We start from the raw sequence: 24,197 nt of genomic DNA, 5'->3' as shown, positions 1-24,197 counted from the left end.
GTCACATGGCCACAAAGAAAGCTGTTGCAGAACAGAAAAAATAAGCATAATGAATCCAGTGAGAAGGAACATCTATCAGTTCTTCAGCAGGAGATCTAAGACTAAGACAGCTCTTAGATGTGTGGGGTAAAAAAACTAACAGTTTGCCTTGGTGCCCTTATGGTTAAGTGCACATCCGTCTCCCTCAGTTTGGAAAAAGAAGCACTTTTCACCCTTAGATATAGCAAAAAAGGAGAGGGTCTTTTAGTGTAACTCTAGTTCACAAAATAAAACTTGAGTTTTTCCTATTAAGCTGCTGACTCCCAAACAAAAACTTTATCTCATACTTTTCAAAATGCTGCTATCTCAGAGTTCCCATTGTGAATCACAGGTTAAGAATCCTACTAGTATCCATGAGGATGTGGGTTAAATCCCTGGCCTTGCTCACTGGGTTAAGGATCTGGCATTGCTATGAGCTGCAGTATAGGTTGCAGATGCGGCTCAGATCTGGTGTTGCTGTGGCTGTGGTGTAGGCTAGCAGCTGCAGCGCCTAGCCGGGAACTTCCATATGCCACAAGCATGGCCCTAAGGAAATAAAATAAAATAAAACGCTGGTATCTCAAAAAAATGTATCTACTTTTGCAAATTCGATAATGATAGGAGAAAAATAGCTATTTGTCCAAAATGAAAAGACTAACTGTGAACTCAATAACCTTGTTAGTCCATAGTTTCTTTTTCCTTTAAATAGGCACCAGGCTTTTTTTTAATAGTGATCTAGTGTTTCCTCAGGTGGAAGACCACAATAACCAGGAATTAAAAGACTGGGTCTCTAGTTTCTGTTTGATCACTAACTCTAACCTCCTTTTCAGAGTCCCAACTTCATTTTTATTACAAAAATTAGTAAACTGGTACAGATTGTTTATAAAATTTCTTTCTAAATCTAAAAGTTGACAAATTCATCATTATATATTAAAATAAAAATTTGAAGTAGTGATTTTCTTTCACTTCACAAATATTTTACTTACAAAATAATATTCTAAAAGTGCAATCTTTTTAGTTCTTACCACATAAAGCTCCAGCACGACCTTCCAATGTTACCTGCCAGGTAAATGAATCGCCTCGGGCTTTCTCAGCCTCCAACTCCTTTAAAGAACGAGGAAAAACATTTCGCCACAATAACAACATCTTGGGCAGATGATAACGAACGACAGATGGTCCTAACAAAAAAAAACCCAAAAATACAAAGTCATGCATCTATAAAACATACATTACAAATGAAAGTAGAGGAAAAGAGCCCTAGGAGTTCCCACTGTGGCTCAATGGATTAAGGACTTGATGTTGTCTCTGTGAGGATGCAAGCTCGATCCCTGGCCTCACTCAGTGGGTTAAAGATCTAGTGTTGCCACAAGCTGTTGTGTAGTTCACAGAAGGGGCTGGGATCTGGCATTTTGGTGGTTGTGGTGTAGACTGGCAGCTACAGCTCTAATTTGACCCCTAGCCTGGGAACTTCCATATGCTGCAGGTATGGCCATAAAAAGAAAGAAAGAAAGAAAAGAGCCCCAAACAAGCTTTAATGATATCTATCATTTCACTTTATCTCTAATACTAACATTTTCAAAATGTCTCCTATTCAGGAAGTAAAACATATATCGATTAAAACATAATAAAACTCACCTAAAAAGGGAGTTCCCGTCGTGGCGCAGTGGTTAACGAACCCGACTAGGAGCCATGAGGTTGCGGGTTCGATCCCTGCCCTTGCTCAGTGGGTTAACGGTCCGGCGTTGCCGTGAGCTGTGGTGTAGGTTGCAGACGCGGTTCGGATCCAGCATTGCTGTGGCTCTGGCGTAGGCCGGTGGCTACAGCTCCGATTAGACCCCTAGCCTGGGAACCTCCATATGCCGTGGGAGCGGCCCAAGAAATAGCAAAAAGACAAAAAAAAACTCACCTAAAAAGTATTAATATTTTTAGCATCCAAACACAAAATAAATCCCCAAAAAGTCATCCAAAAGAAATTATCCAAATATATCCAGAACGGTAGATTACATACCGTCAATGATAAACTACGTCTGGGACATTTTTTTTTGTCTTTTGTCTTTTTTGTTGTTGTTGTTGTTGTTGCTATTTCTTGGGCAGCTCCCTCGGCATATGGAGGTTCCCAGGCTAGGGGTCGAATTGGAGCTGTAGCCACCGGCCTACGCCAGAGCCACAGCAACGCGGGATCCGAGCCTCGTCTGCAACCTACACCACAGCTCACGGCAACGCCGGATCGTTAACCCACTGAGCAAGGGCAGGGATCGAACCCGCAACCTCATGGTTCCTAGTCGGATTCGTTAACCACTGCGCCACAGCCACAACGGGAACGCCTTTTTTTTTTTTTTAAATTTGTTTTTTTAGGGCTGCACCACAGCTAATGGCAACGCTGGATCCTTAACCCAATGAGCGAGGCCAGGGATCGAACCTGCATCCTCATGGATCCTAGTTGGGTTCGTTAACCACTGAGCCACGAAGGGAACTCCCATCTAGGACATATTTACATCTTTCCATAAATATATATTTATAAACATAAATATGCACTCGCCCCCAACATATATATATATTCCTCCATTTTAAGTACAATTATAAAATGGTTAATTTAATTTTATGGAGTACTGCATTTAGAGCCAGGAACCTATACTTACATTGCTAAGGAATTCATTTAACATACCATTTTACTTAACATAAATTTCTGGAAAAGAGTTATCTCTTTTTACTTTCTTCAGAAAATAAGGTGAAGGTATAATTCCTAAAAGGCTTAAAACAGCAAGTACACACATGTATTTTTTTTATGGTAGAAATCAAACATGTGAAAAAGGCATACACACCTTATCACAAAAACATATTTCTGCTCAATGTACAGTGCTAACCTTTGCCTGCATCTCAGATTTTTCATAGCACTTAGGAAAGTAAAACGCATAAGGATAATCCCAAGGAAGCAGTACCAACAATGCCATTTAAGTGTGACTTTATCACCTTACGAAAATCATGTCACTGGTCTTCACTTTGGGCATGGAATATGCCCCATACTCTTGTTTCTTTCAATTAATACTAATCTGTTAGACCACAGTTATTCTAATAGTAAAGGTCAAACTTTGCTAAGACTTTTTCCATTAAATATACTTAAGCAGAAATAATCAAAAAGAAAAATCCAGTACCAAATAATGAAAAAAAAAAAATCTTTACTACTTTACAACCTCATTCGAAGTCTAGAATGTGAAGTTCAATACTTTTAAATTTTCTCGACGGTATCCTGATAGTTACAGAACAAGACAAAATCCTACTTAAATATAATTATACCTAAAGTCATAAGTGCTCCAAGTAAGAGCCATCCAGCTTGAGTGCGCTGTAAAGACAGTCTGCTATTTTGGGCAGCAGTTCGTAAGAGATCTTCAGCAATACTAACTACCATCTACAAGAGAAGTTAAGAATTAGACTTTAATTTATGTAAGTTAACAAAATCAAATAAGAAAATACATAGCTAGTATTTTATTTAAAAAGAAGTTTCCCCCTTTTTTTTTTGTTGGTATTAACATGTTTATAAAGAGGAAACATTAAGACCTAGATAATCCTGATTGCACTGCTGACTCAGAAGACCCAGAACAGCACAGCGGCTAAGAGTGAGTTCTAAAGGAGTTCCCGCTGTGGCACAGTGGGTTAAGAATCCAACTGCAGTGTCTCGGATGGCTGTGGAGGCACGGTTATAGGATCCATTGTTGCCTGCAGCTCTGGCTCAAATTCAATCCCTGGCCCAGGAACTTCCATATGCTGGGGGTGCAGTCATTAAAAGAAAAAAAAAAAAAAGACTGAGTTCTAAAGCCAGCATATCTAGGTTCATATACCAGCGTTGTCATTTCCCAGCCTTCTAATTTAGGACAACTTAATCTCCCTGCCTCATTTCCCTCATTGCTAAGATGATAGGAGTAAAACTAACAGGAGTGCCAACCTTACTCTTGTGAGGATTTAACACAGCAAAGCACTCAGAACAGTATTGGTCCATGTGAAACTGTTATCCTATATTTAAAGATTTGTTGAACTCATTATATATCTGCCATTAAGATAATCTTATGGTGCTTAGAGAGGAAAGATACAGGAAAAATGGGAAGTAACAAGGAACACATAATCAAACGGTAACAGTACACAGGTAGTGGTCAGCAATGAGAAAGGCTATCATACACCAGCACAGACTGAGTAGCTTTGAAGAGATTTCATGAGAGAGATAGAAATTGAGTTGAGCCTCTGAACAAAAAGCTAAGTTTGGTACAGGTAAATAAGAAGAAGGACGAAATTCTAATGGATAGAGATTAGCAAGAGCAAAGGCATGGAGAGTGAAAAAAGCATGGGAAGAAAACAAGATGACTAGTCTGACTAGAGTGGCGGGAAATTAGAATGAAAGGGCAGAATGAAGGCAAATTATGAAGATACCAGTTTAGCAGAGGTGATTATATTTTATTCTCTGGTCAGTGGGTAGTTTCTATGGTTCTCTGCACAAATATAAAATATGAAAGTTGTATGGGAGAGATGGGAGAAAAAGACTCCAAAAAGGATAATCGATGAGGAGGTAATCATATGAGAAAGGGAGAGGGAAAAAGATCTGAGTAGCAGCTATGGAATTCACAGGAATGAATGAACATGGGCCTAGTAGCCCTGAAAAAAATAAGAATTAAAAAATCTGGAGGACAAGATGGCGGAGGAGTAGGGGGACAGGCTCGCCCTCTCCCACAAACACCACAAAAAAAAGCACATCTACAGAATAAATGACTCGCACAGAACAGCAACCAATCGCTGGCAGAAGAACCTCAACTCCAATAATGGCAAGAAGTTCGTGACATTACGGGGCAGAACGGGAGAAAAGAGGAGAGTGAGAGAAGGTGAATCCGCGCGGGACGGGCGCTCCCGAAAGGGAACTGCGGAGGAGAAAGGGATCCCGCACCCTGGAAAGTCACCTACACGGGGGAAAGATCAAACGAACTGGAGGAATCTCCAGATGCAGAGAAGAGTGTAGCAGTAAGTTGGAGTACGGAAAAGCCGATCAAGAACCGAACGGACCATCTGAACTACGGGCACAGTCACCAAAAATTGAGACGCCTGGGTGGGGGCTGGGCACCGAGTCCTCGGCTCCAGAGGTTAGTCCCCGAGAACGGGCTTGGGGGGCGGGGCAGAGCGGAAACTGCCTGGGAGGTCTAGAAACCATTTGACGGGGCAGAGACTGCCTGGGAGACTAGAAAACAAAGCTGTCGCAGAGGAAGGGAGCAATACTCTAGGGGCGGGGAAGTGGAAAGCCGCATCAGAGGGAACCTGGGAAAAGAGCCTGGTCTGCGCCCGTGCTGGGGAGGGGAGAGAAGAAGGGGTGGGTCCCCATAGAACACCCCCCACGCCACAGCAAGCTTACAGGCCCACTAGCTAGCTGAAAGCTGAGCTTCCCAGTGCATCCCCTCCCCCCACCCCGCCACCCCCTATGCTCTCGCCGAACCTGGGGCGGCCTGCCATCCAGGAGGGCTGGCCTCAACAATTGCCTGAAGCCTACCACCGCAGGGGCTGTCCCTGCACAGGCCTGCTTGCCCTTTGGAGGGGCTACACTTCCACAGAGTAGCACCAAACACCACCAGCCCCCGAGAAAAGGCCTGCAGCCCAGAAAAGCTAGAACAAGCCTAGCCAGGCAGTGAATAGATCTGCCTAATTCCCGGACGGTTTTTCTGAGTCAGGCTGCCGCGGGGAGGAGCCTCTTCAGTTTCCAATGGCCCTACTACCCGCCCAAGCCCCCAGGGGGTGCCCTAGTGGATCAGCTGCATAGGACTGCCAGCTCCAGGCAGGACCCCCTACAGCCCAGAAAAGCTGCAACAAGCCTGGCCAAGCCGGGAAAAGATCTCAGACGGTCTTTCTGAGTCGGGCTGCCCTGGGGAGGAGCCTCTTGGGTTTCCAGTGGCCCTGCTACCCGCCCAAGCCCCTAGGGGGTGCCCCACTCCCACGGAATAGCTGCTCAGCACCACCAGCCCCCTAGAAGAGCCCCTGCAGCCCAGAAAAGCTGCAACAAGCTTGGCCAGACTGTGAAAAGATCCGCCTACATTCTCAGGCCATCCTTCTGAGTTAGGCTGCCCTAGGGAAGAGCCTCTTAGGTTCTCAGTGACCCAGATAGCTGCTCCAGCCCCCAGGGGGTGCTGCACTCCTGAGGAACAGCTGCCCAACACCGCCAACCCCCTGCAAGAACCCCACAGCCTAAAAACACCAGAGCAACCTCTGCATGACCAAGTGAAAGCTGCTACCATCGTGGTGTGGACCTCCCAGTCCTGTCTGCCCTCAGGAAGTCCTCCTTTGCTTCAAAGAAACACTGTTAGCCCCATCAACACTCCAGAAAAGCCACACTGCCTCAAAAAAGATTGACCAACAACGCCAGCCCTCAGGAAATATTCCACGGCAGTGACAAGGCAAACACTGCCCGATAACGGACAGGACAACTCCCTCAGGAGAAAGAAAACAACAAGCAAGATGAAGAAGCAGAGAAACCACCCCCAGTCAAACCAACAGGAGAACTCACCTAAAACAGTCAACAATGAAACAGATCTCTGCAGTCTGACAGACCTGGAGTTCAAAAGAGAAATAGTGAAAAATACTGAAGGAATTAAGAGAAGATATGAACAGGAATGCAGATACCCTCAGAAAGGAACTAGAAAATATAAGGAGGAGCCAAGAAAAACTAGAACATTCATTTGCAGAGATGCAAACTGAACTAAGGACAGTAAAAACCAGAATGAATAATGCAGAAGAACCAATCAGTGATATGGAAGATAGAATAATGGAAATCACTCAATCCGGTCAACAGACAGAAAACCGAATCAAAAAACTGGAAAGCAATATAAGAGACCTATGGGATAATATAAAGCGGGCCAATCTATGCATAATAGGAATTCCAGAAGGAGTAGAAAAAGATAAGGGGATGGAAAATATATTTGAAGAAATTATCACTGGAAACTTCCCAAATCTAAAGGATACTGGGTTCAAGATACAGGAAGCAGAGAGAGCCCCAAACAAGTTGAACCCAAATAGACCCACAGCAAGACACATCATAATAAAAATGGCAAAAGTTAGTGATAAAGAGAGGATCCTAAAGGCAGCAAGAGAAAAACAGAATGTTACCTACAAGGGAACCTCCATAAGATTATCAGCTGAACTTCTCTACAGAAACACTACAGGCCAGGAGGGAATGGCAAGAGATATTTAAAGTGCTAAAAGGAAAAAATATGCCACCTAGAATACTCTATCCAGCAAGAATATCATTTAAAATAGAAGGGGAAATAAAAATTTTTTCCAACAAACAAAAACTTAAAGAATACTGCAACACAAAACCCAGGTTAAAGGAAATATTGAAAGGGCTTCTCTAAACCAAAAAGAAAGGAAGGAAAGGGAAGAAAAAAGAAAAGAAAAAAAAAAAGAAGAAGAAGAGGAAGAACTAGGACTGAGGAAACCGCAATCAGACAGCAGTCACTCAAATAAGCCAGCATACAGATTTAATCATGAACATGCTTCAAACAAAATAAAATTAAAAAGAAAAAAATAAAAAAGAGTCATCAAAACCATAAAATGTGGGCAAGGGATGTTAGGAAGTAAATAACCCTTTTTGTTTGTTTGTACGTTTCTCTTCTTAATTTTAATATAGTAATGAAGTGTTTGAAATTACAGGACCATCAGGCTAAAACACACAATTATGGGAAGGGGTTAGCATACTTAAAAAACAGGGCAACCACAAGCCAAAACCAAATATTGCATTTGCAAAAAATGAAACAAAAAATACACTCAAGCAGATAATAACAGGGGACCATCCAACCAACCAAAAAAAAAAAAAAAGAAAGGAAGAATGGAGAACCATAGAATCAACTGGAACACGAGGTTCAAATGGCAATAAATAATCATCTATCAATTATCACCTTAAATGTCAATGGACTGAACGCCCCAATCAAAAGACACAGAGTGGCTGAGTGGATAAAAAGGCAAAAACCTTCAATATGCTGCCTACAAGAAACTCACCTTAGGACAAAAGATACATATAGATTGAAAGTGAAAGGGTGGGGAAAAATATTTCACGCCAATAGACATGACAGAAAACCAGGAGTCGCAACGCTCATATCAGACAAAATAGACTTTAAAACAAAAGACATAAAGAAAGACAAAGAAGGACACTACTTAATGATTAAGGGATCCGTCCAAGGAGAGGATGTTACTATCGTCAACATATATGCCCCAAATACAGGAGCACCCAGGTACACACAACCAATATTAACAGACATAAAGGGAGATATTGATGAGAATAAAATCATAGTAGGAGACCTTAATACCCCCCTCACATCAATGGACAGATCCTCTAGACAGAAAACCAATAAAGCAACAGAGGTCCTAAAGGAAACAATAGAAAAGTTAGACTTCATTGATATCTTAGGACACTACATCCAAAAAAAGCAGAGTACACATTCTTCTCAAATGCTCATGGAACATTCTCAAGAATCGACCACATATTGGGACACAAAGCGAATCTCAATAAATTTAGGAGCATAGAAATTATCTCAAGTATCTTCTCTGACCACAATGCCATGAAATTAGAAATCAACCATGGGACAAGGAAAGAGAAAAAACCTACTGCATGGAGAGTAAACAACATGCTACTAAAAAACCCAATGGGTCAATGAGGAAATCAAGAAGGAAATTAAAAACTACCTTGAAACAAATGATAATGAAGACACAACCTCTCAAAATCTATGGGAGGCTGCGAAAGCAGTGCTCAGAGGGAAATTTATTGCAATACAGGCCTTTCTCAAAAAAGAAGAAAGATGCCAAATGGACAACTTAACCCTCCACCTAAATGAATTAGAAAAAGAAGAACAAAAAAGGCCTAAAGTCAGCAGAAGGAAGGAAATTATAAAGATCAAAGAAGAAATCAATAAAATAGAGACTCAAAAAACAATAGAGAAAATTAATAAAACCAAGAGCTGGTTCTTTGAAAAGGTAAACAAAACTGACAAACCCCTGGCCAGACTCACTCAAAAGAGGAGAGAAAGAACCCAAATAACCAAAAGTATAAATGAAGAAGGAGAAATCACAACGGATACAGCAGAAATACAAAAAAACCATAAGAGAATACTATGAACAACTATATGGCAACAAGTTTGACAATCTGGAAGAAATGGACAATTTTCTAGAATCTTACAGCCTGCCAAAATTGAATCAAGTAGAAACAGACCAACTGAACAGACCGATCACTAGAAATGAAATTGAAGAGGTCATAAAATCACTCCCTACAAATAAAAGTCCAGGACCAGATGGCTTCACAGGTGAATTCTACCAAACATATAAAGAGGAATTGGCGCCCATCCTCCTTAAACTCTTTCAAAAGGTTGAAGAAGAAGGAATACTCCCAAAGACATTCTATGATGCCACCATCACCCTCATTCCAAAACCAGACAGAGATACCACCAAAAAAGAAAACTATCGCCCAATATCATTGATGAAGATAGATGCAAAAATTCTCAACAAAATCTTAGCCAACCGAATCCAACAACATACCAAAAAAATTATACACCATGACCAGGATGGGTTCATCCCAGGTTCACAAGGATGGTTCAACATACGCAAATCAATCAGCATCATAAACCACATTAACAAAAAAAAGTTAAAAATCATATGATCATCTCAATAGACGCAGAAAAAGCATTTGACAAAGTCCAACATCCATTCATGATCAAGACCCTCGCCAAAGTGGGTATAGAGGGAACATTCCTGAATATAATCAAAGCCATTTATGAGAAACCCACAGCAAATATAATCCTCAATGGGGAAAAACTGAAAGCCTTCTCCCTCAAATCTGGAACAAGACAGGGATGCCCACTCTCACCACTGCTCTTCAACATAGTTTTGGAAGTCCTAGCCACAGCAATTAGACAAACAAAAGAAATCAAAGGCATCCATATAGGAAGAGAAGAGATCAAACTGTCACTGTATGCAGATGACATGATACTATACACAGAAAACCCTAAGGACTCAACCCCAAAACTCCTTGAACTGATTCATAAATTCAGCAAAGTAGCAGGATATAAGATTAACATTCAGAAGTCAGTTGCATTTCTGTATACCAGCAATGAAATATTAGAAAAGGAATACAAAAATATAATAGCTTTTAAAATTGCACCTCACAAAATCAAATACCTCGGAATACACCTGACCAAGGAGGTAAAGGACCTATATGCCGAGAACTATAAAACTTTAATCAAAGAAATCAAAGAAGATGGAAAGAAATGGAAAGATATTCCATGTTCCTGGATTGGGAAAATCAATATTGTAAAAATGGCCATACTACCCAAAGCAATCTACAGGTTCAATGCAATCTCTATCAAATTACCCAGGACATTTTTCACAGAACTAGAACAAACAATCCAAACTTTTATATGGAACCACAAAAGACCCAGAATCGCCAAAGCAATCCTGAGAAACAAAAACCAAGCAGGAGGCAGAACTCTCCCAGACTTCAAGAAATACTACAAAGCCACAGTCATCAAAACAGTGTGGTACTGGTATCAAAACAGACAGACAGACCAATGGAACAGAATAGAGAACCCAGAAATAAACCCTGACACCTATGGTCAATTCATCTTTGACAAGGGAGGCAAGAACATACAATGGGAAAAAGAAAGTCTATTCAGCAAGCATTGCTGGGAAACCTGGACAGCTGCATGCAAAGCAAGGAAACTAGAACACACCCTCACACCATGCACAAAAATACACTCAAAATGGCTGAAAGACTTAAATATACCACAGGACACCATCAAACTCCTAGAAGAAAACAGAGGCAAAACACGCTCTGACATCAACATCATGAATATTTTCTCAGGTCAGTCTCCCAAAGCAATAGAAATTAGAGCGAAAATAAACCCATGGGACCTCATCAAACTGAAAAGCTTTTGCACAGCAAAGGAAACCAAAAAGAAAACAAAAAGACAACTTACAGAATGGGAGAAAATAGTTTCAAATGATGCAACCGACAAGGGCTTAATCTCTAGAATATATAAACAACTTATACAACCCAACAGCAAAAAAGCCAATCAATCAATGGAAAAATGGGCAAAAGACCTGAATAGACATTTCTCCAAGGAAGATATACAGATGGCCAGCAAACACATGAAAAAATGCTCAACATCGCTGGTTATCAGAGAAATGCAAATCAAAACTATCATGAGATATCACCTCACACCAGTCAGAATGGCCATCATTAATAAATCCACAAATAACAAGTGCTGGAGGGGCTGTGGAGAAAAGGGAACCCTCCTACACTGTTGGTGGGAATGGAAACTGGTACAGCCACTATGGAGAACAGTTTGGAGATACCTTAGAAAGCTATACATAGAACTTCCATATGACCCCGCAATCCCACTCTTGGGCATCTATCCGGACAAAACTCTACTTCAAAGAGACACGTGCACCCGCATGTTCATTGCAGCACTATTCACAATAGCCAGGACATGGAAACAACCCAAATGTCCATCGACAGAGGATTGGATTCGGAAGAGGTGGTATATATACACAATGGAATACTACTCAGCCATAAAAAAGAATGACATAATGCCATTTGCAGCAACATGGACGGAGCTAGAGAATCTCATCCTGAGTGAAATGAGCCAGAAAGACAAAGACAAATACCATATGATATCACTTATAACTGGAATCTAATATCCAGCACAAATGAACATCTCCTCAGAAAAGAAAATCATGGACTTGGAGAAGAGACTTGGGGCTGCCTGATGGGAGGGGGAGGGAGTGGGAGGGATCGGGAGCTTGGGCTTATCAGACACAACTTAGAATAGATTTATAAGGAGATCCTGCTGAATAGCACTGAGAACTTTGTCTAGATACTCATGTTGCAACAGAAGAAAGGCTGGGGGAAAAATGTAACTGTAATGTATACATGTAAGGATAACCTGACCCCCTTGCTGTACAGTGGGGAAAAAAAAAAAAAAATCTAGCCCCAATCTGCCTATGTAAAATTGCAATTTAAATAAATTCTTAATATTTTAAAAAAGGAAACCATAATAGTAGTATAAGGTGTGGTAGAAAGAAAGTTAAAGAAAGATAACTGATTCATGAAAACCGTTCGACTTTCATTTATCAAAATGCTAACTATGGCCATAGCACATTCTCCTGACATTTTAAAGACAGCAATGTGGTTTTTATTTCTAAAACCCTAAAGAAAAGCTGATTTCTGAAGAATTAGTATAAGGGATTTTTTTTCCTCTCTAAAATAAATTATAAAATGATACTATACCCAGACAAAACCTATTATTCCTGAATCAGAACTAAATATCAAAATCTAATTAGGGTCTATCAACTACATATAAGCAAAATACTATCTCATTTATTATCAGAGTAAAACTGTTGTCATTTGATCATCCAGTTCAATATAAAACACAGAAAATGTTCCAGTAAAGACTGAAGCCCACGTGATAGCACTTAATGATGCTGGGACATTTGCCATACCTTTCCCTTGGCATGAGGAATGCCCAAAGGACACTGATGAACTCCACCTAACAAAGCAGCCATTGCAAAACTGTACCCACTAACAGCTTCTGGTGAAGTTTTCAAGTTGTTGAGCCGTTCTGCACACTTGTCTAGAAATGGTGTTAACTGGAAAGGCAATGCCACAGCCACACAGCGCAAACACCACGCAGCAGCAAGTCGAGCTGCCATGCTTGGGTGAAGAAGCACTGAAGTCACGGTCTCCAAAAGGCCTAAAAAAGAAATATTCAAAAAATAAGTCTTTAATGAAGTCACACCATTTCATGAGTTAAAAGACTACGTGTAACACAATAATTAAAATCATAATTGTTGGGAGTTTTTACACACTTTCAGAACTGTGCCAAAAAATGCATATATCAACTCATAAAACAGCAAATATTTTAAAGGAACATTTTCTACAAAGAACATAGTACAATTATATCCAATAAAATATAAACATTGATGTAAAAGTATTTAATAAATCTTAGCCAATTATTAGAAACAAAACTACCATAACAGTTTTTGATGTCTTTTAAAACTTTCTTTCAATATTTAACTCAAGATGCACTATCACAGTGAATCCTAAATGGAGCCCAACTTTTAACAAATTATCTAAACTGCTAATTATGACAAGTAACCAGTCAGGAGTTAAATACTAATCACACCTATAACTTTTAAAAAATAATGAAAAAATATTCCAGCATATAAATGACTTTCCTACCTATAGATGCTTCCTGAATAAGAGGGGACGCAGTGGCATTTAGGCTCTGCACCAGGCTCCCGAGCTCCTGCAGGGCACAGACCATTACATGCTGGCTTGCTGCAATGTCTGCTGCTCCAGATTTGTTTTCACCACTAGTGTCATTCACCACTGCTTCTGGAAACACAAAATCATGTATTTAATGTGGGTGAATTAAATTGTGGTTTGTTTTTTTGTTTTGTTTTGGCCGCCCCACAGCATATGGAGCTCTCAGGCCAGGCATCAGATCCGAGCCACAGTCCCAACCTAAGCCAAAGCTACTGTACGCAGCAACACCAGATCCTTAACCCACTGTGCCAGGCCAGGGATCCAACTTGTGTCCTATTGCTCCCACCATGCCACCAATCCTGGTGCACCACAGTGGGAGCTCCATGATATAAGTGTTTTGATCTACACAGCTTATGTTTTTAAATTATACCAGCTAACACCTGACTGTTAAGAACTCTGTTTGTATGCTTAACATCTCTAATAATCAGGGAAATACAAATCAAAGCCTCAAAAATAAAGAAGTCAATTCTCATAAAGAATTTAACACAATGCTCCCGCCGATACACACTCAGTAAACATCAGCAGCTATTATTACATTATTGTTAACACTGCTATTTCAAGAGCTGCAATGCATCGGCAGCACTGCTGTCAAATTACTGACCAGAAAATAGATCTATAAAGAATGTGGCTTTAGAATTTCTTACTGGGATGTTCCTCAAAGTTTCCATTAACTTTGCTGGCCCCTTCCCCCACCTTTTAGCTTCTAGCAGAATTAAAAGATATTTAATTATGAGACAACAAAAGGTTCCTTGTCAAATTACTAATTAAGAATATAGTCTGGCCTGTCATTCCAGATATACAGCACTGTGTTTAATTCTGCTTTTACCATTTTAAAAATCAGTAATAACCCCTAAATGATAGTAAAACTTTATTTACATTTATTATAAATTAACAGGCTATAAAATATAGAATACTAGAATATAATAGATTAATAAATTATGGACTAAAAGTAAATGCCTCTTTTCTTCTTAGCTATTTCTGGACTTGGAAATGCATGAACTCTCTCTTTTGGTTACTAAACTGTAAGCTCCCTGAACAGGTGCTATGTATGTGTGGTTCACTATTTTAATACTGCCATTTGGCATAATGTTTTTGGCGCTCAGACATTTTTTCAATGAATTAATGCACAAATATTTTTTAAGTTGTAAACCTAGGACTAATTACTGTTTTAACATAACTAAAGAACAATATATCATTAATTTGAACACCCTTTAATTCACAATTCCTAAATTTCAGTTAGTCCTATGCATTTAAAATATGGTTTGCCTATGGAGTTCCCGTCGTGGCGCAGTGGTTAATGAATCCGACTAGGAACCATGAGGTTGCGGGTTCGGTCCCTGCCCTTGCTCAGTGGGGTAAGGATTTGGCGTTGCCCTGAGCTGTGGTGTAGGTTGCAGACGCGGCTTGGATCCCGAGTTGCTGTGCCTCTGGTGTAGGCCAGAGGCTGTGGCTCCGATTCGACCCCTAGCCTGGGAACCTCCATATGCCGTGGGAACAGCCCAAGAAATGTCAAAAAAAAAAAAAAGACAAAAAAAGAAGATAGTCCTTTTCTGCCTATAGCAGAAAGTGTTAAAGTCTACCTCAAAATAGCTGTGGACCTTTACAGTCATTTGAATGTATTTGAAGAGATTTATATAAAAAATATGTTTTGCCTAGTAAGCTATTATAAACAACAAAAACTGTAACTAAACTATTTGTGGATTTATTTTTAGTAATTTTATAAAATAATATATATTCTCTAGATATAAGGTATTGGATATTATCTAGTCATTAAATTCTTATTTCTAAAGACCTCTGATAGGCAATATAATTTTTTTCATTAAAGTTAATGTATATCCCCAACAGTGATAAAACTAAACTATCTTATAGTAATTCATATTTTACCTTGCATTAGCTCCCTAATTGTATTATAAGCTCCACAGAGGCAGGAACTTTATCTTACTAATTGTTCAAAATCTGAATTACTGCTTTGCAATCCCGAAATACTCAATAACTATTTGTTAAACAGAAAAAATTTGTAAAATTGACACTTCCTAGAAAAGGATTTCTTTTAATTACGATTTGCTGGAGTTTCACAGTATATCCTATAATGGGCTAAAAACTACCTGTAACTGTTCCTCTAAATCTTCATACTAAGCCTATTAAGGGAGGGAATAGGGTCCAAGAAGAAAAACCACAATAGATTATTCCTCAGATATTCCTCAGTGTGGTGCTGCAAAAATAAAATCAGTAAAGGTACTACAAATAAAACAGAAAACCGAATATTACAAACACACTACCCAAATACTAAAAAATGCCATTTCCCTATAATTATATGCTGTTTTAATATCAAATAAGAGTACACAAGAAAAGCGACTATTAAAACACAGTCCAGAAAGAGACAGGAACTAATCAGGTCTATCAGTTTTTATCAACAATAACAAGAAAGAACTAAATGACTAAAGTAATCAACAACACACATCATGATATCAATTCTTACCCACTGCTTTCATCTGTTTTCCAATCGCTTGGCATATCTCTTTGGCAGCTGCAATCTGGGCTTTTTCACCTAGCAAACTGCCCACAGTAGCTCTCAGGATAAAGGAGACACAGCGTCTGGAGTACACAGCCTCTACATGTGTTTGCGTTGCTCGAGGATGGGAAACCAGATCAAGTACATGGGACAAGAATGTAGCGAAGCTACGCTCCAACCACTGACCACCCAATGTTGTTACAAAAACAACATACGCCTATAAATAGATTAAGATACAACTTCAGGTAAGTTTATATAAATGAACTGAAATCACAAAGCAACTACATAAATAACTGCTGACAGCATGGAAAATAAATTATCTTTGAGATTAAAATCAAGACCTTTTTAGTACTTCTAGCATAGGAATTACTGGTTGAAGTATCTCTCACTACAAACAGTTCTCAGGATAACAGTCTCACGAAGGACATAAAGAGAGAATGGTAAGGGAGGGAAGGAAAGCTGAATTCACCCTGGTGATGAAGGTGATAGGTTACAGGAATAAAAAACCATCTTAGTACTCACTAATATTTTAGCAAAATTTTAGGGTTGTTGGAAAACATTAAAATCTAAATGCCTCAAGATATTTGAATACAATTTCAGTTATAACTGAATTATCTTACATCTGATTTTCTGCCAAATAAAATTTGAGATAATTTTGTTAGAGATAGACAGATATAGCAGATAGCAAACATAGGCTTACGTACAAATCATTAAGTATCTACCTTTCCACATAAGCATGTAATTTAGAATCTGAATGTAATTCACTCAGCAATGTTTTGAAAGATATTTTAAAAATTAGTAACTTTTAGACAATATTAAAAAGTTCTGTGTTTATTAAGTCTTCCATGAAATTGCACAAGTAATAGAACAGAATTATTTTATACATATATATTACAAACCTGTGTAACTCCGACTCTCACTTCACGATTAACAGACCCTCCAACTTTTAACATTTCTCCACCACTCTTTAAGAAACCTGACCCTCCACGGAGAAATCCTGTGGCCATGAGTTCTAAGACTTCATCAAATGTTGCTCGCTTCACATTCTGGCGCATTACTTTCAGGAAAAAAAGGTAAATTTATAAGCAAATATACTTTTTACTAGTTAAATAATATTTTTAATAAATCCAGCTTTAAAATTTAAATAATTGTATTTAAGGATACTTAAACTACTATAAAGGAGATAGGGTCATTTATTTTTCCTATAATCTTAAAATTTACAATGTATTTGTAAAAATAAACTCAATTTTGAAGCAAAAAATAAAAACAGGAGCTAGAAATTAAAAGTAGTTCAATAAATCTAAACCAGAATAGGCTAACAATGATGTTAACTTGATAAATGTAACATAACAAGGACAAAGCACATCCACAGCAAGTACTGCTAATCAATCCCAGCCCTCAGTCCCAACTGAGGTGGATACAATGAAACTCTGTCAAAACTACCCTTCTTCCCTTCCTTTCTTTCTCCCTCCCTCCCTTTTTTAAAAAAATAAGTTTTTTTTGTTTTGTTTTGTTTTGTTTTGTTTTTTGTCGGGGAGAGGGGTGGCTGCACCTGTGGCAAGCATAATTTCCTGGGCCAGGTATCAAACCTGCACCACAGCAGTGACAACAACAGATCCTTAACCACCAGACCACCAGGGAACTCCAAGAACACCCTTTCTATACAACAGTTACCAATGGATTGAAATGTCACTGAATGCAACGGTAAAGAGCTTCATATTTTATAAAGTTCTTTCATATACAGGAGCAAACATAATCCTCACAAAACCCACAGGAGAAGCATAAAGCTCACAATTAAGAATGTAGGCTTTGGGAGTTCCTGTCATGGCTCAGCGGTAATGAACCCAACTAGTATCCATGAGGACTCAGGGTTGATCCTTGACTTTGCTCAGTGGGTTAAGGACCCGGCGTTACCATGAGCTGTGGTAGAGGTCGCAGATATGACTCGGGATCTTGTGTTGCTGTGGCTGTGGTGTAGGCTGGCAGCAACAGGTCCAATTCAACCCCCAGACTGGGAACTTCCACAACCCAACGGTGCAGCCCTAAAAGGCAAAAAAAAAAAAAGGAAAAAAAGAATGTAGGCTTTGGAATTCAAATGCCTGGGTTTTGATTTCTCTTAATAAAACATTTATTACACCACAAATGATACCATCTCTCTAAGTCTCAATCTCCTTATTAATAAAATGCGAATAATGGCAGTACTTAGGGTTCATAGGGCTTTTAGGAGAACTAAATAAGACAATTCTGTTATATGCTTAATTCGGTGCCTGGTACATAGTTAACACTTAAAAAATGTTACCCATCATCAGCAGCATTATTTCATAGGTTAAAATAAACATCATTAAAGATGAAGACACCAAAGCTCAAGGGGTTTCACAACAAATAAACCTAAGAGCTAGGAACTGAATCTGTAAGATCTGATTCTCTTTTTACAATATAGAGCTGGGTTCACTCAGCATCTACTCAGAACTTAAGCATCTCTATGGAATTAGAGACATGGGACAAGTTACAGGAAAAATCAATGCTGCCTCTGATTCTGCTTACAATAATGGTCAAAAAAGAAAAAAAGAAAAGAAAAATAATACTGTGCTATAAATGAGGATCTATTCATCAGGGATTGAAAGTAAGAGAGCATATAAAGTACCAGGTTCCAGTCCCTTGAACATTATACAAGATCATTTCATAAATTTTTTTTTTTTTTGCTTTTTTAGGGCCACGCTTGTGACATAAGGAAGTTCCCAGGCTAGAGGTTGAAATAGAGCTGCAGCTGCTGGCCTATGCCACAGCCACACAAGATCTAAGCCACATGGGCGACCTATACCACAGCTCATGGCAATGCTGGATCCTTAACCCAGTGAACAAGGCCAGGGATCAAACCTGCATCCTCCTGGATACTAGCTGGGTTTGTTACCACTGAGCCACAATAGGAACTCCCCATTTCATAAATCTTAATTGCTTATATGTCCAACATACTTGCTACATGTAATCTTGAACAGTATCATCATAAAAGATATCTTGACTACATCAAGGAAAATGACATTTGGATGCTTCTATTTTATGAAAAACTAGACAAATGTATCTAACAATTTAAATCCTTTAAAGTGACCTGCCTAGAAGCAATAACTCATTTAAAAGGAAACATTCCATATACCTTCAAATACTTGTTATAGTCTAGATCAGGGGTTGCCAAACAATGATACCTGTTGCTTGTTTTGGCATCAAGGCTGTAGCCATGACTGTTCCTAAGAGTTTAGACACTGCCACCCGTACCCCATAGTTTGAATTTTCCAAAGCCTTAAAGCAGAGAGTGGCTATATTTTCCAGTTCAGCAGTCCACATGAATACAGCTTCATTCTGTAGTTCTAGGAGACACTAGAATTTAAAAAATAATAAATAAATAGAATTAAAATTTCCACCTCCAGAGATGGAGTAACAAGAACCAGACTTACTCTCTCTCCTAAAATAACCAAAAAATTGGACAAAATACATGAAACAACAGTTTTGAAAACACTGCACATCACACAATGATGGATAATAATCCTTAAAAATGGAAAACACAAGTTGAACCCTACAGTTGTCCCAGCTTACTGCTTTAAGAGTTTCCAGCAGTTAGGAGGAAACATATAGCCCTGAACTCCTATATTAGATAGAAAAAAGCTCTCAAATCAACAATCCCACCTTCTACCTTAAGAAACTAGATGACACAGAGCAAAATCAACACAAAGAAGCAGGGAAAAAAAAAAGGAAATAATACACATGAGAGGAAAAAAATGAATCAGAACAATGAAAAGCAGAAATGAAATCAAAAGTGCTTCTTTAAGAAAACCAATACAGGAGTTCCCATCGTGGCTCAGCCGTAACAAACCCAACTAATATCCATGAGGACACAGGTTCGATCACTGGCCTTACTCAGTGGGTTAAAGGATCTGGCTTTGCTGTAAGCTGTGGTGTGGGTCATAGACACGGCTTGGATCTGGCATTGCTATGACTGTGGTGTAAGCTGACAGCTGCAGCTCCGATTTGACCCCTAGCCCAGGAACTTCCGCATGCTGTGGGGTGCAGCCCTAAAAAAAAAAAAGAAAGAAAGAAAGATAAAGAAAATCAACATATTTGATAGCCAGAGAGATAAGGAATAAAAAGAGAGAGAAGACTCAAATTTCCAAAATTAGGAATGAGAGATGTCCCATTCCTACAAATTCAAAATGCATTAAAAGGACAATATATTTCATATTTATATGAAACAGACAACTCATTCAAGAAGAAACAGATAACCTAAATAGCCCAAAATCTATTTTAAAAATTGAATTTGTAGTTTAAAATCTTCCCCCAAAGAAAACTGGACACCAGAAAGTTTTACTGATGAATTCAAATGTTTAAATAAGAAATAATACCAACCCTACACAACTCTTCCAGAAAACTGATAATTGAAATCTGACAAAGACACTACAAGAAAATTACATACCAATACTGCTCATGAATACGATGCAAAAATTATACACAAACTTTTAACAACTCTAATCCAACAATTCATAAAATGGATAATATATTATGACCAAATAGGGCTTATCCTAGGAATGAAAGATGGATTAAAACTCTAAAACTAATCAATGAATTCATTACATTAGCATGCTGAAAAAAGAAAAGTCATATGGTTCCTCTCAACAGATGCTGAAAAGACATTTAAAAGAATATAAGTAAAACTGGGGAAAACTCAACAGGATCAGTGGATTGTGTCAATGTCAATATTTTATTACACTGCTTATAATGTGCTAGAGTTTTGTAAGATATTACCATTGGGGGGAACTAGGTAAAAGTTTATAAAGATCTCTCTGTATTATTTGTTACAATTGCATTTAAATCTACAATTACCCTAAAACAAAAAGTTTAATTAGAAAAGTTTAATTAGTTTAAAAGAGAAACAACAAAAGAGATCAAATTTAAAAGAAAAGGCATTTGACAAAATTCAACATCCATTTCTGATTTTTAAAAAAATTCTTTTTGGAAAGTTAGGAATATAAGGGCACTCTCCTCAAACCGATAAAGGTCATCAAGGAAAACCGACAGTTAACATCATACTTAAGGCTGAAGGACTGAATGTTTTCTCCTTAAGGAACTGGAACATGATAAGGAAATCTGAATTCATGTTTTCTATTCAACATTGCACTGAAGGATCCAGCTATCCAGTGCGATACGAAATAAAAGGAAATAAAAAGCATTCAGATTGGTAAAGAAATAAAACTGTTTTTATTCATAGATAACTGTCCACATAGACTATCTGATAAAATCTATTTTAAAAGCTGACAGAACTAGTAGGTCAGTTCTAGGAGGCTGGTAGATACAACATCAACATACAAAAATCAACATGCAAGAATCAGCATAGTGGATCAGCGGTAATGAACCTATCATCCATGAGGACAGAGGTTCGATCCCTGCCCTTGCTCGGTGGGTTAAGGATCTGGCATTGCCGTGAGCTGTGGTGTAGGTCACAAATGTGGCCTGGATCTGATGTTGCTGTGGCTTAGGCCAGCAACTACAACTCTAATTCAACCCATAGCCTGGAACTCCACATGCTGTGGGTACGGCCCTATAAAGACAAAAAAAAAAAAAAAAAACCCAAAAAACAAAACTGTGTTTTTGTGTGTTTGTAATGAATAATTAGAAACTGAAAAAAGGAACTCCCATTGTAGTGCAGTGGGTTAAGAACCTGACAATGTCCATGAAGATGTGGGTTTGATCCCTGGCCTCACTCAGTGGGTTAAGGATCTGGCATTGTAGCAAGCTGTGGCATAGGTTGCAGATGTGGCTTGGATCTGTTGTTGCTGTTGGCTATGGCATGTAGGCCAGCAGCTGTAGCTCCAATTTGACCCCTGGCCTGGGAACTTCCATATGCCACAGGTGTGGCCATAAAAAGAAAGAAAAAAATTGAAAAAAATATTTAAATCAATATGCTACTTAAAACAGCATAAAAATGAATGAAATACTTAAGCATAAATCTGACAAATAAGTGCAATATCTGTATATCTGAAAACCACAAATGTTGCTAAGAGTAATCAAAGAAGACCTAAATGAATGAGAGATAGCGATACCATATTCATGAGTTGGACTTAATATCATTAAGCTGTCAACTCTCCCCAAATTGATCTAAAGATTCATTGCAAGCTCAGTCAAAACCCCAGCATGTTATTTTTGTAGAAATTGATAAGCTAAAATTCATATTGAAATCCAAAGGACCTAGAATATCCAAAACTATTTTAAGAAAAAAAATTTCAGGGATAACACTACCTGATTTTAAAACACTTTTAAGGTACAATAATCAAGAAAGTGTTACTGATATCAAGCTAGACAAATAGATCAATGAAACATAACAGAGATTCCAAATATAGACCCATACATAGACAGACAACTGATTTTTCAACAAAGGTGAAAAAGCAATTCAGTGAAGAAAAAAACAGTCTTTTCAACATGGTGCTAGAACAAGTGAATATCCATGTGCCAAAAAAAAAAAAAAAAACTTGACTCACAAAAATTAACTCAGAATAGATCCCAATGTGAAACTATAAAACTAGTTTGGAAGGAAACACAGGAGAAAGCTTGGGCTAGGAAAAGTTTTCTTAGATACAATGCTAAAAGCACAGTTAAGGAGTTCCCATCATGGCTCAGTGGTTAACCAATCTGACTAGGAACCATGAGGTTGTGGGTTCGATTCCTGGCCTTGCTCAGTGGGTTAAGGATCTGGCGTTGCTGTGAGCTGTGATGTAGGCTGCAGACTTGGCTCAGATCCCAAGTTGCTGTGGCTCTGGTGTAGGCCGGTGGCTACAGCTCCGATTTGACCCCTAGCCTGGGAACCTCCATATGCTGTGGGAGTGGCCCAAGAAATGGCAAAAAGACCAAAAAAAAAAAAAGTTAAAAGAACAATTAATATAAGAAAAATATATAAATTGGACTTTGACAAAATTCAAACCTTCTTAGAAAAGTACTATTTAGGGAATGAAAAGACAGACCACAGAGTGGGAGAAAATATAGGATGTAAATCACGTATCTGATGAAGAAATTATATAAAGAACCTACAAAAGGAGTTCCCGTCATGGTGCAGTAGAAACGAATCCAATAAGGAACCATGAGGTTGTGATTCCTGGTTGTTAGATCCCTGGCCTCACTCAGTGGGTTAAGGATCTCGCATTGCCATGAGTTGTGGTGTAGGTCGCAGCTGCGGTTCAGATATGATTTTGCTGTGGCTATGGCACTGGCTGGCAGCTGTAGCTCCAATTTGACCCCTAACCTGGGAACCTCCACATGCCATGGATGCAGCCCTAAAAAAAGCAAAAAAAAAAAAAAAAGTCCCTACAAAGTACTCTCAAAACTCAGTAATAAGAAGACAATTTACTCAATAAAACAATGTACAAAAATTTTTCAAAGAAGATATTATGGCAAATAAGAAGCACCTAAAAATTTGATCATCATTTAGTCTGGAAATGCAAATTAAAGCCACAATGAGAGACCTGTATATACCTATTAAGTTGGCTAAAATTAAAAAGACTAGCAATACCAAATGTTGCTGAGGATGTGAAGGAAAAATCTCATAGTACTTTGGAAAAGTGGCAATTTCACCCAAAATTAAATATAAATCTAGACTATGATCCAGCCATTTTACTCCTAGGTATTTACCCAAGTGAAAGGAAAGCATTTGTCCATATAAAAATTAGCATACAGATGTTCACGGCAGTTTTTGTATTTTTCTTTTTTTTTTGTAATAAGCAAAGCTGGAAGTAACCCAAATGTCCGCAATAGGTAAAGGAAAATACCAATTGTGGAATAACGATACAATGAAATACTATTCAGCAATAAAAAGTAATGAACTACTGGTACATGTAACAACAGAGACAAACTCAAAATAAGTATGCTGAGTAAAAGAACCCAGCACCCCCCCCCCCCAAAAAAGGCATATACTATATGACTCCATTTCTCCATTTCATATGTAATTTTAGAAAATGAAATGAAACTAACCCATGGGAACAAAAATCATGCCATCATATTTTAAAATTTTAAAAGAAAAAAGAAAACGTTGTTTAAGAGCAAGCAGGAGAGGAGCAAGGTTATAAATCAGCTGAGTACTAACCTTGGCAACCGCACATCGAACAGCCATTGACCTGTCAGTTAAGAGGGACCTGGCATTCTTGTAAATATCACGATGACAGGAAGCTGCTGCACCACCCAGTCCATTCAGAACTTTCTGTAGACTCATTAAGATTTCACTTCGCCCTTGAGACTACACATGAATATAAAGCAAATTTCATGTTTAAATAAAAACACACAAAAGTTCTCTGGGCCTAATGG

General features: G+C 38.6%; 1 protein-coding gene across 3 annotated transcripts in view; it reads right to left on the bottom strand.

Moving 5' to 3' along the window:
* The window catches only part of HEATR5B (HEAT repeat containing 5B), a 129,494-nt gene that overhangs the window by 95,297 nt on the left and 10,000 nt on the right, over nucleotides 1-24,197 (bottom strand). For 2 of the 3 annotated variants that reach the window (XM_047782280.1, XM_047782281.1), the window contains exons 5-12: nucleotides 23,980-24,129; nucleotides 19,064-19,235; nucleotides 16,763-16,920; nucleotides 15,831-16,080; nucleotides 13,265-13,420; nucleotides 12,526-12,776; nucleotides 3,313-3,424; nucleotides 1,044-1,196 (exon numbers count right to left, since the gene is read on the bottom strand). In XM_047782280.1, coding sequence (XP_047638236.1) covers nucleotides 1,044-1,196; nucleotides 3,313-3,424; nucleotides 12,526-12,776; nucleotides 13,265-13,420; nucleotides 15,831-16,080; nucleotides 16,763-16,920; nucleotides 19,064-19,235; nucleotides 23,980-24,129 — 1,402 coding nt within the window. Of the gene's footprint in view, nucleotides 1-1,043; nucleotides 1,197-3,312; nucleotides 3,425-12,525; nucleotides 12,777-13,264; nucleotides 13,421-15,830; nucleotides 16,081-16,762; nucleotides 16,921-19,014; nucleotides 19,037-19,063; nucleotides 19,236-23,979; nucleotides 24,130-24,197 lie in introns of those variants that run through there. The other variant, XM_047782282.1, reaches the window with a different exon arrangement.

Source organism: Phacochoerus africanus, chromosome 5 (genome assembly GCF_016906955.1).
Source record: "Phacochoerus africanus isolate WHEZ1 chromosome 5, ROS_Pafr_v1, whole genome shotgun sequence".
NCBI lineage: Eukaryota > Metazoa > Chordata > Mammalia > Artiodactyla > Suidae > Phacochoerus > Phacochoerus africanus.
This window is presented reverse-complemented; position numbering and strand designations above follow the sequence as displayed.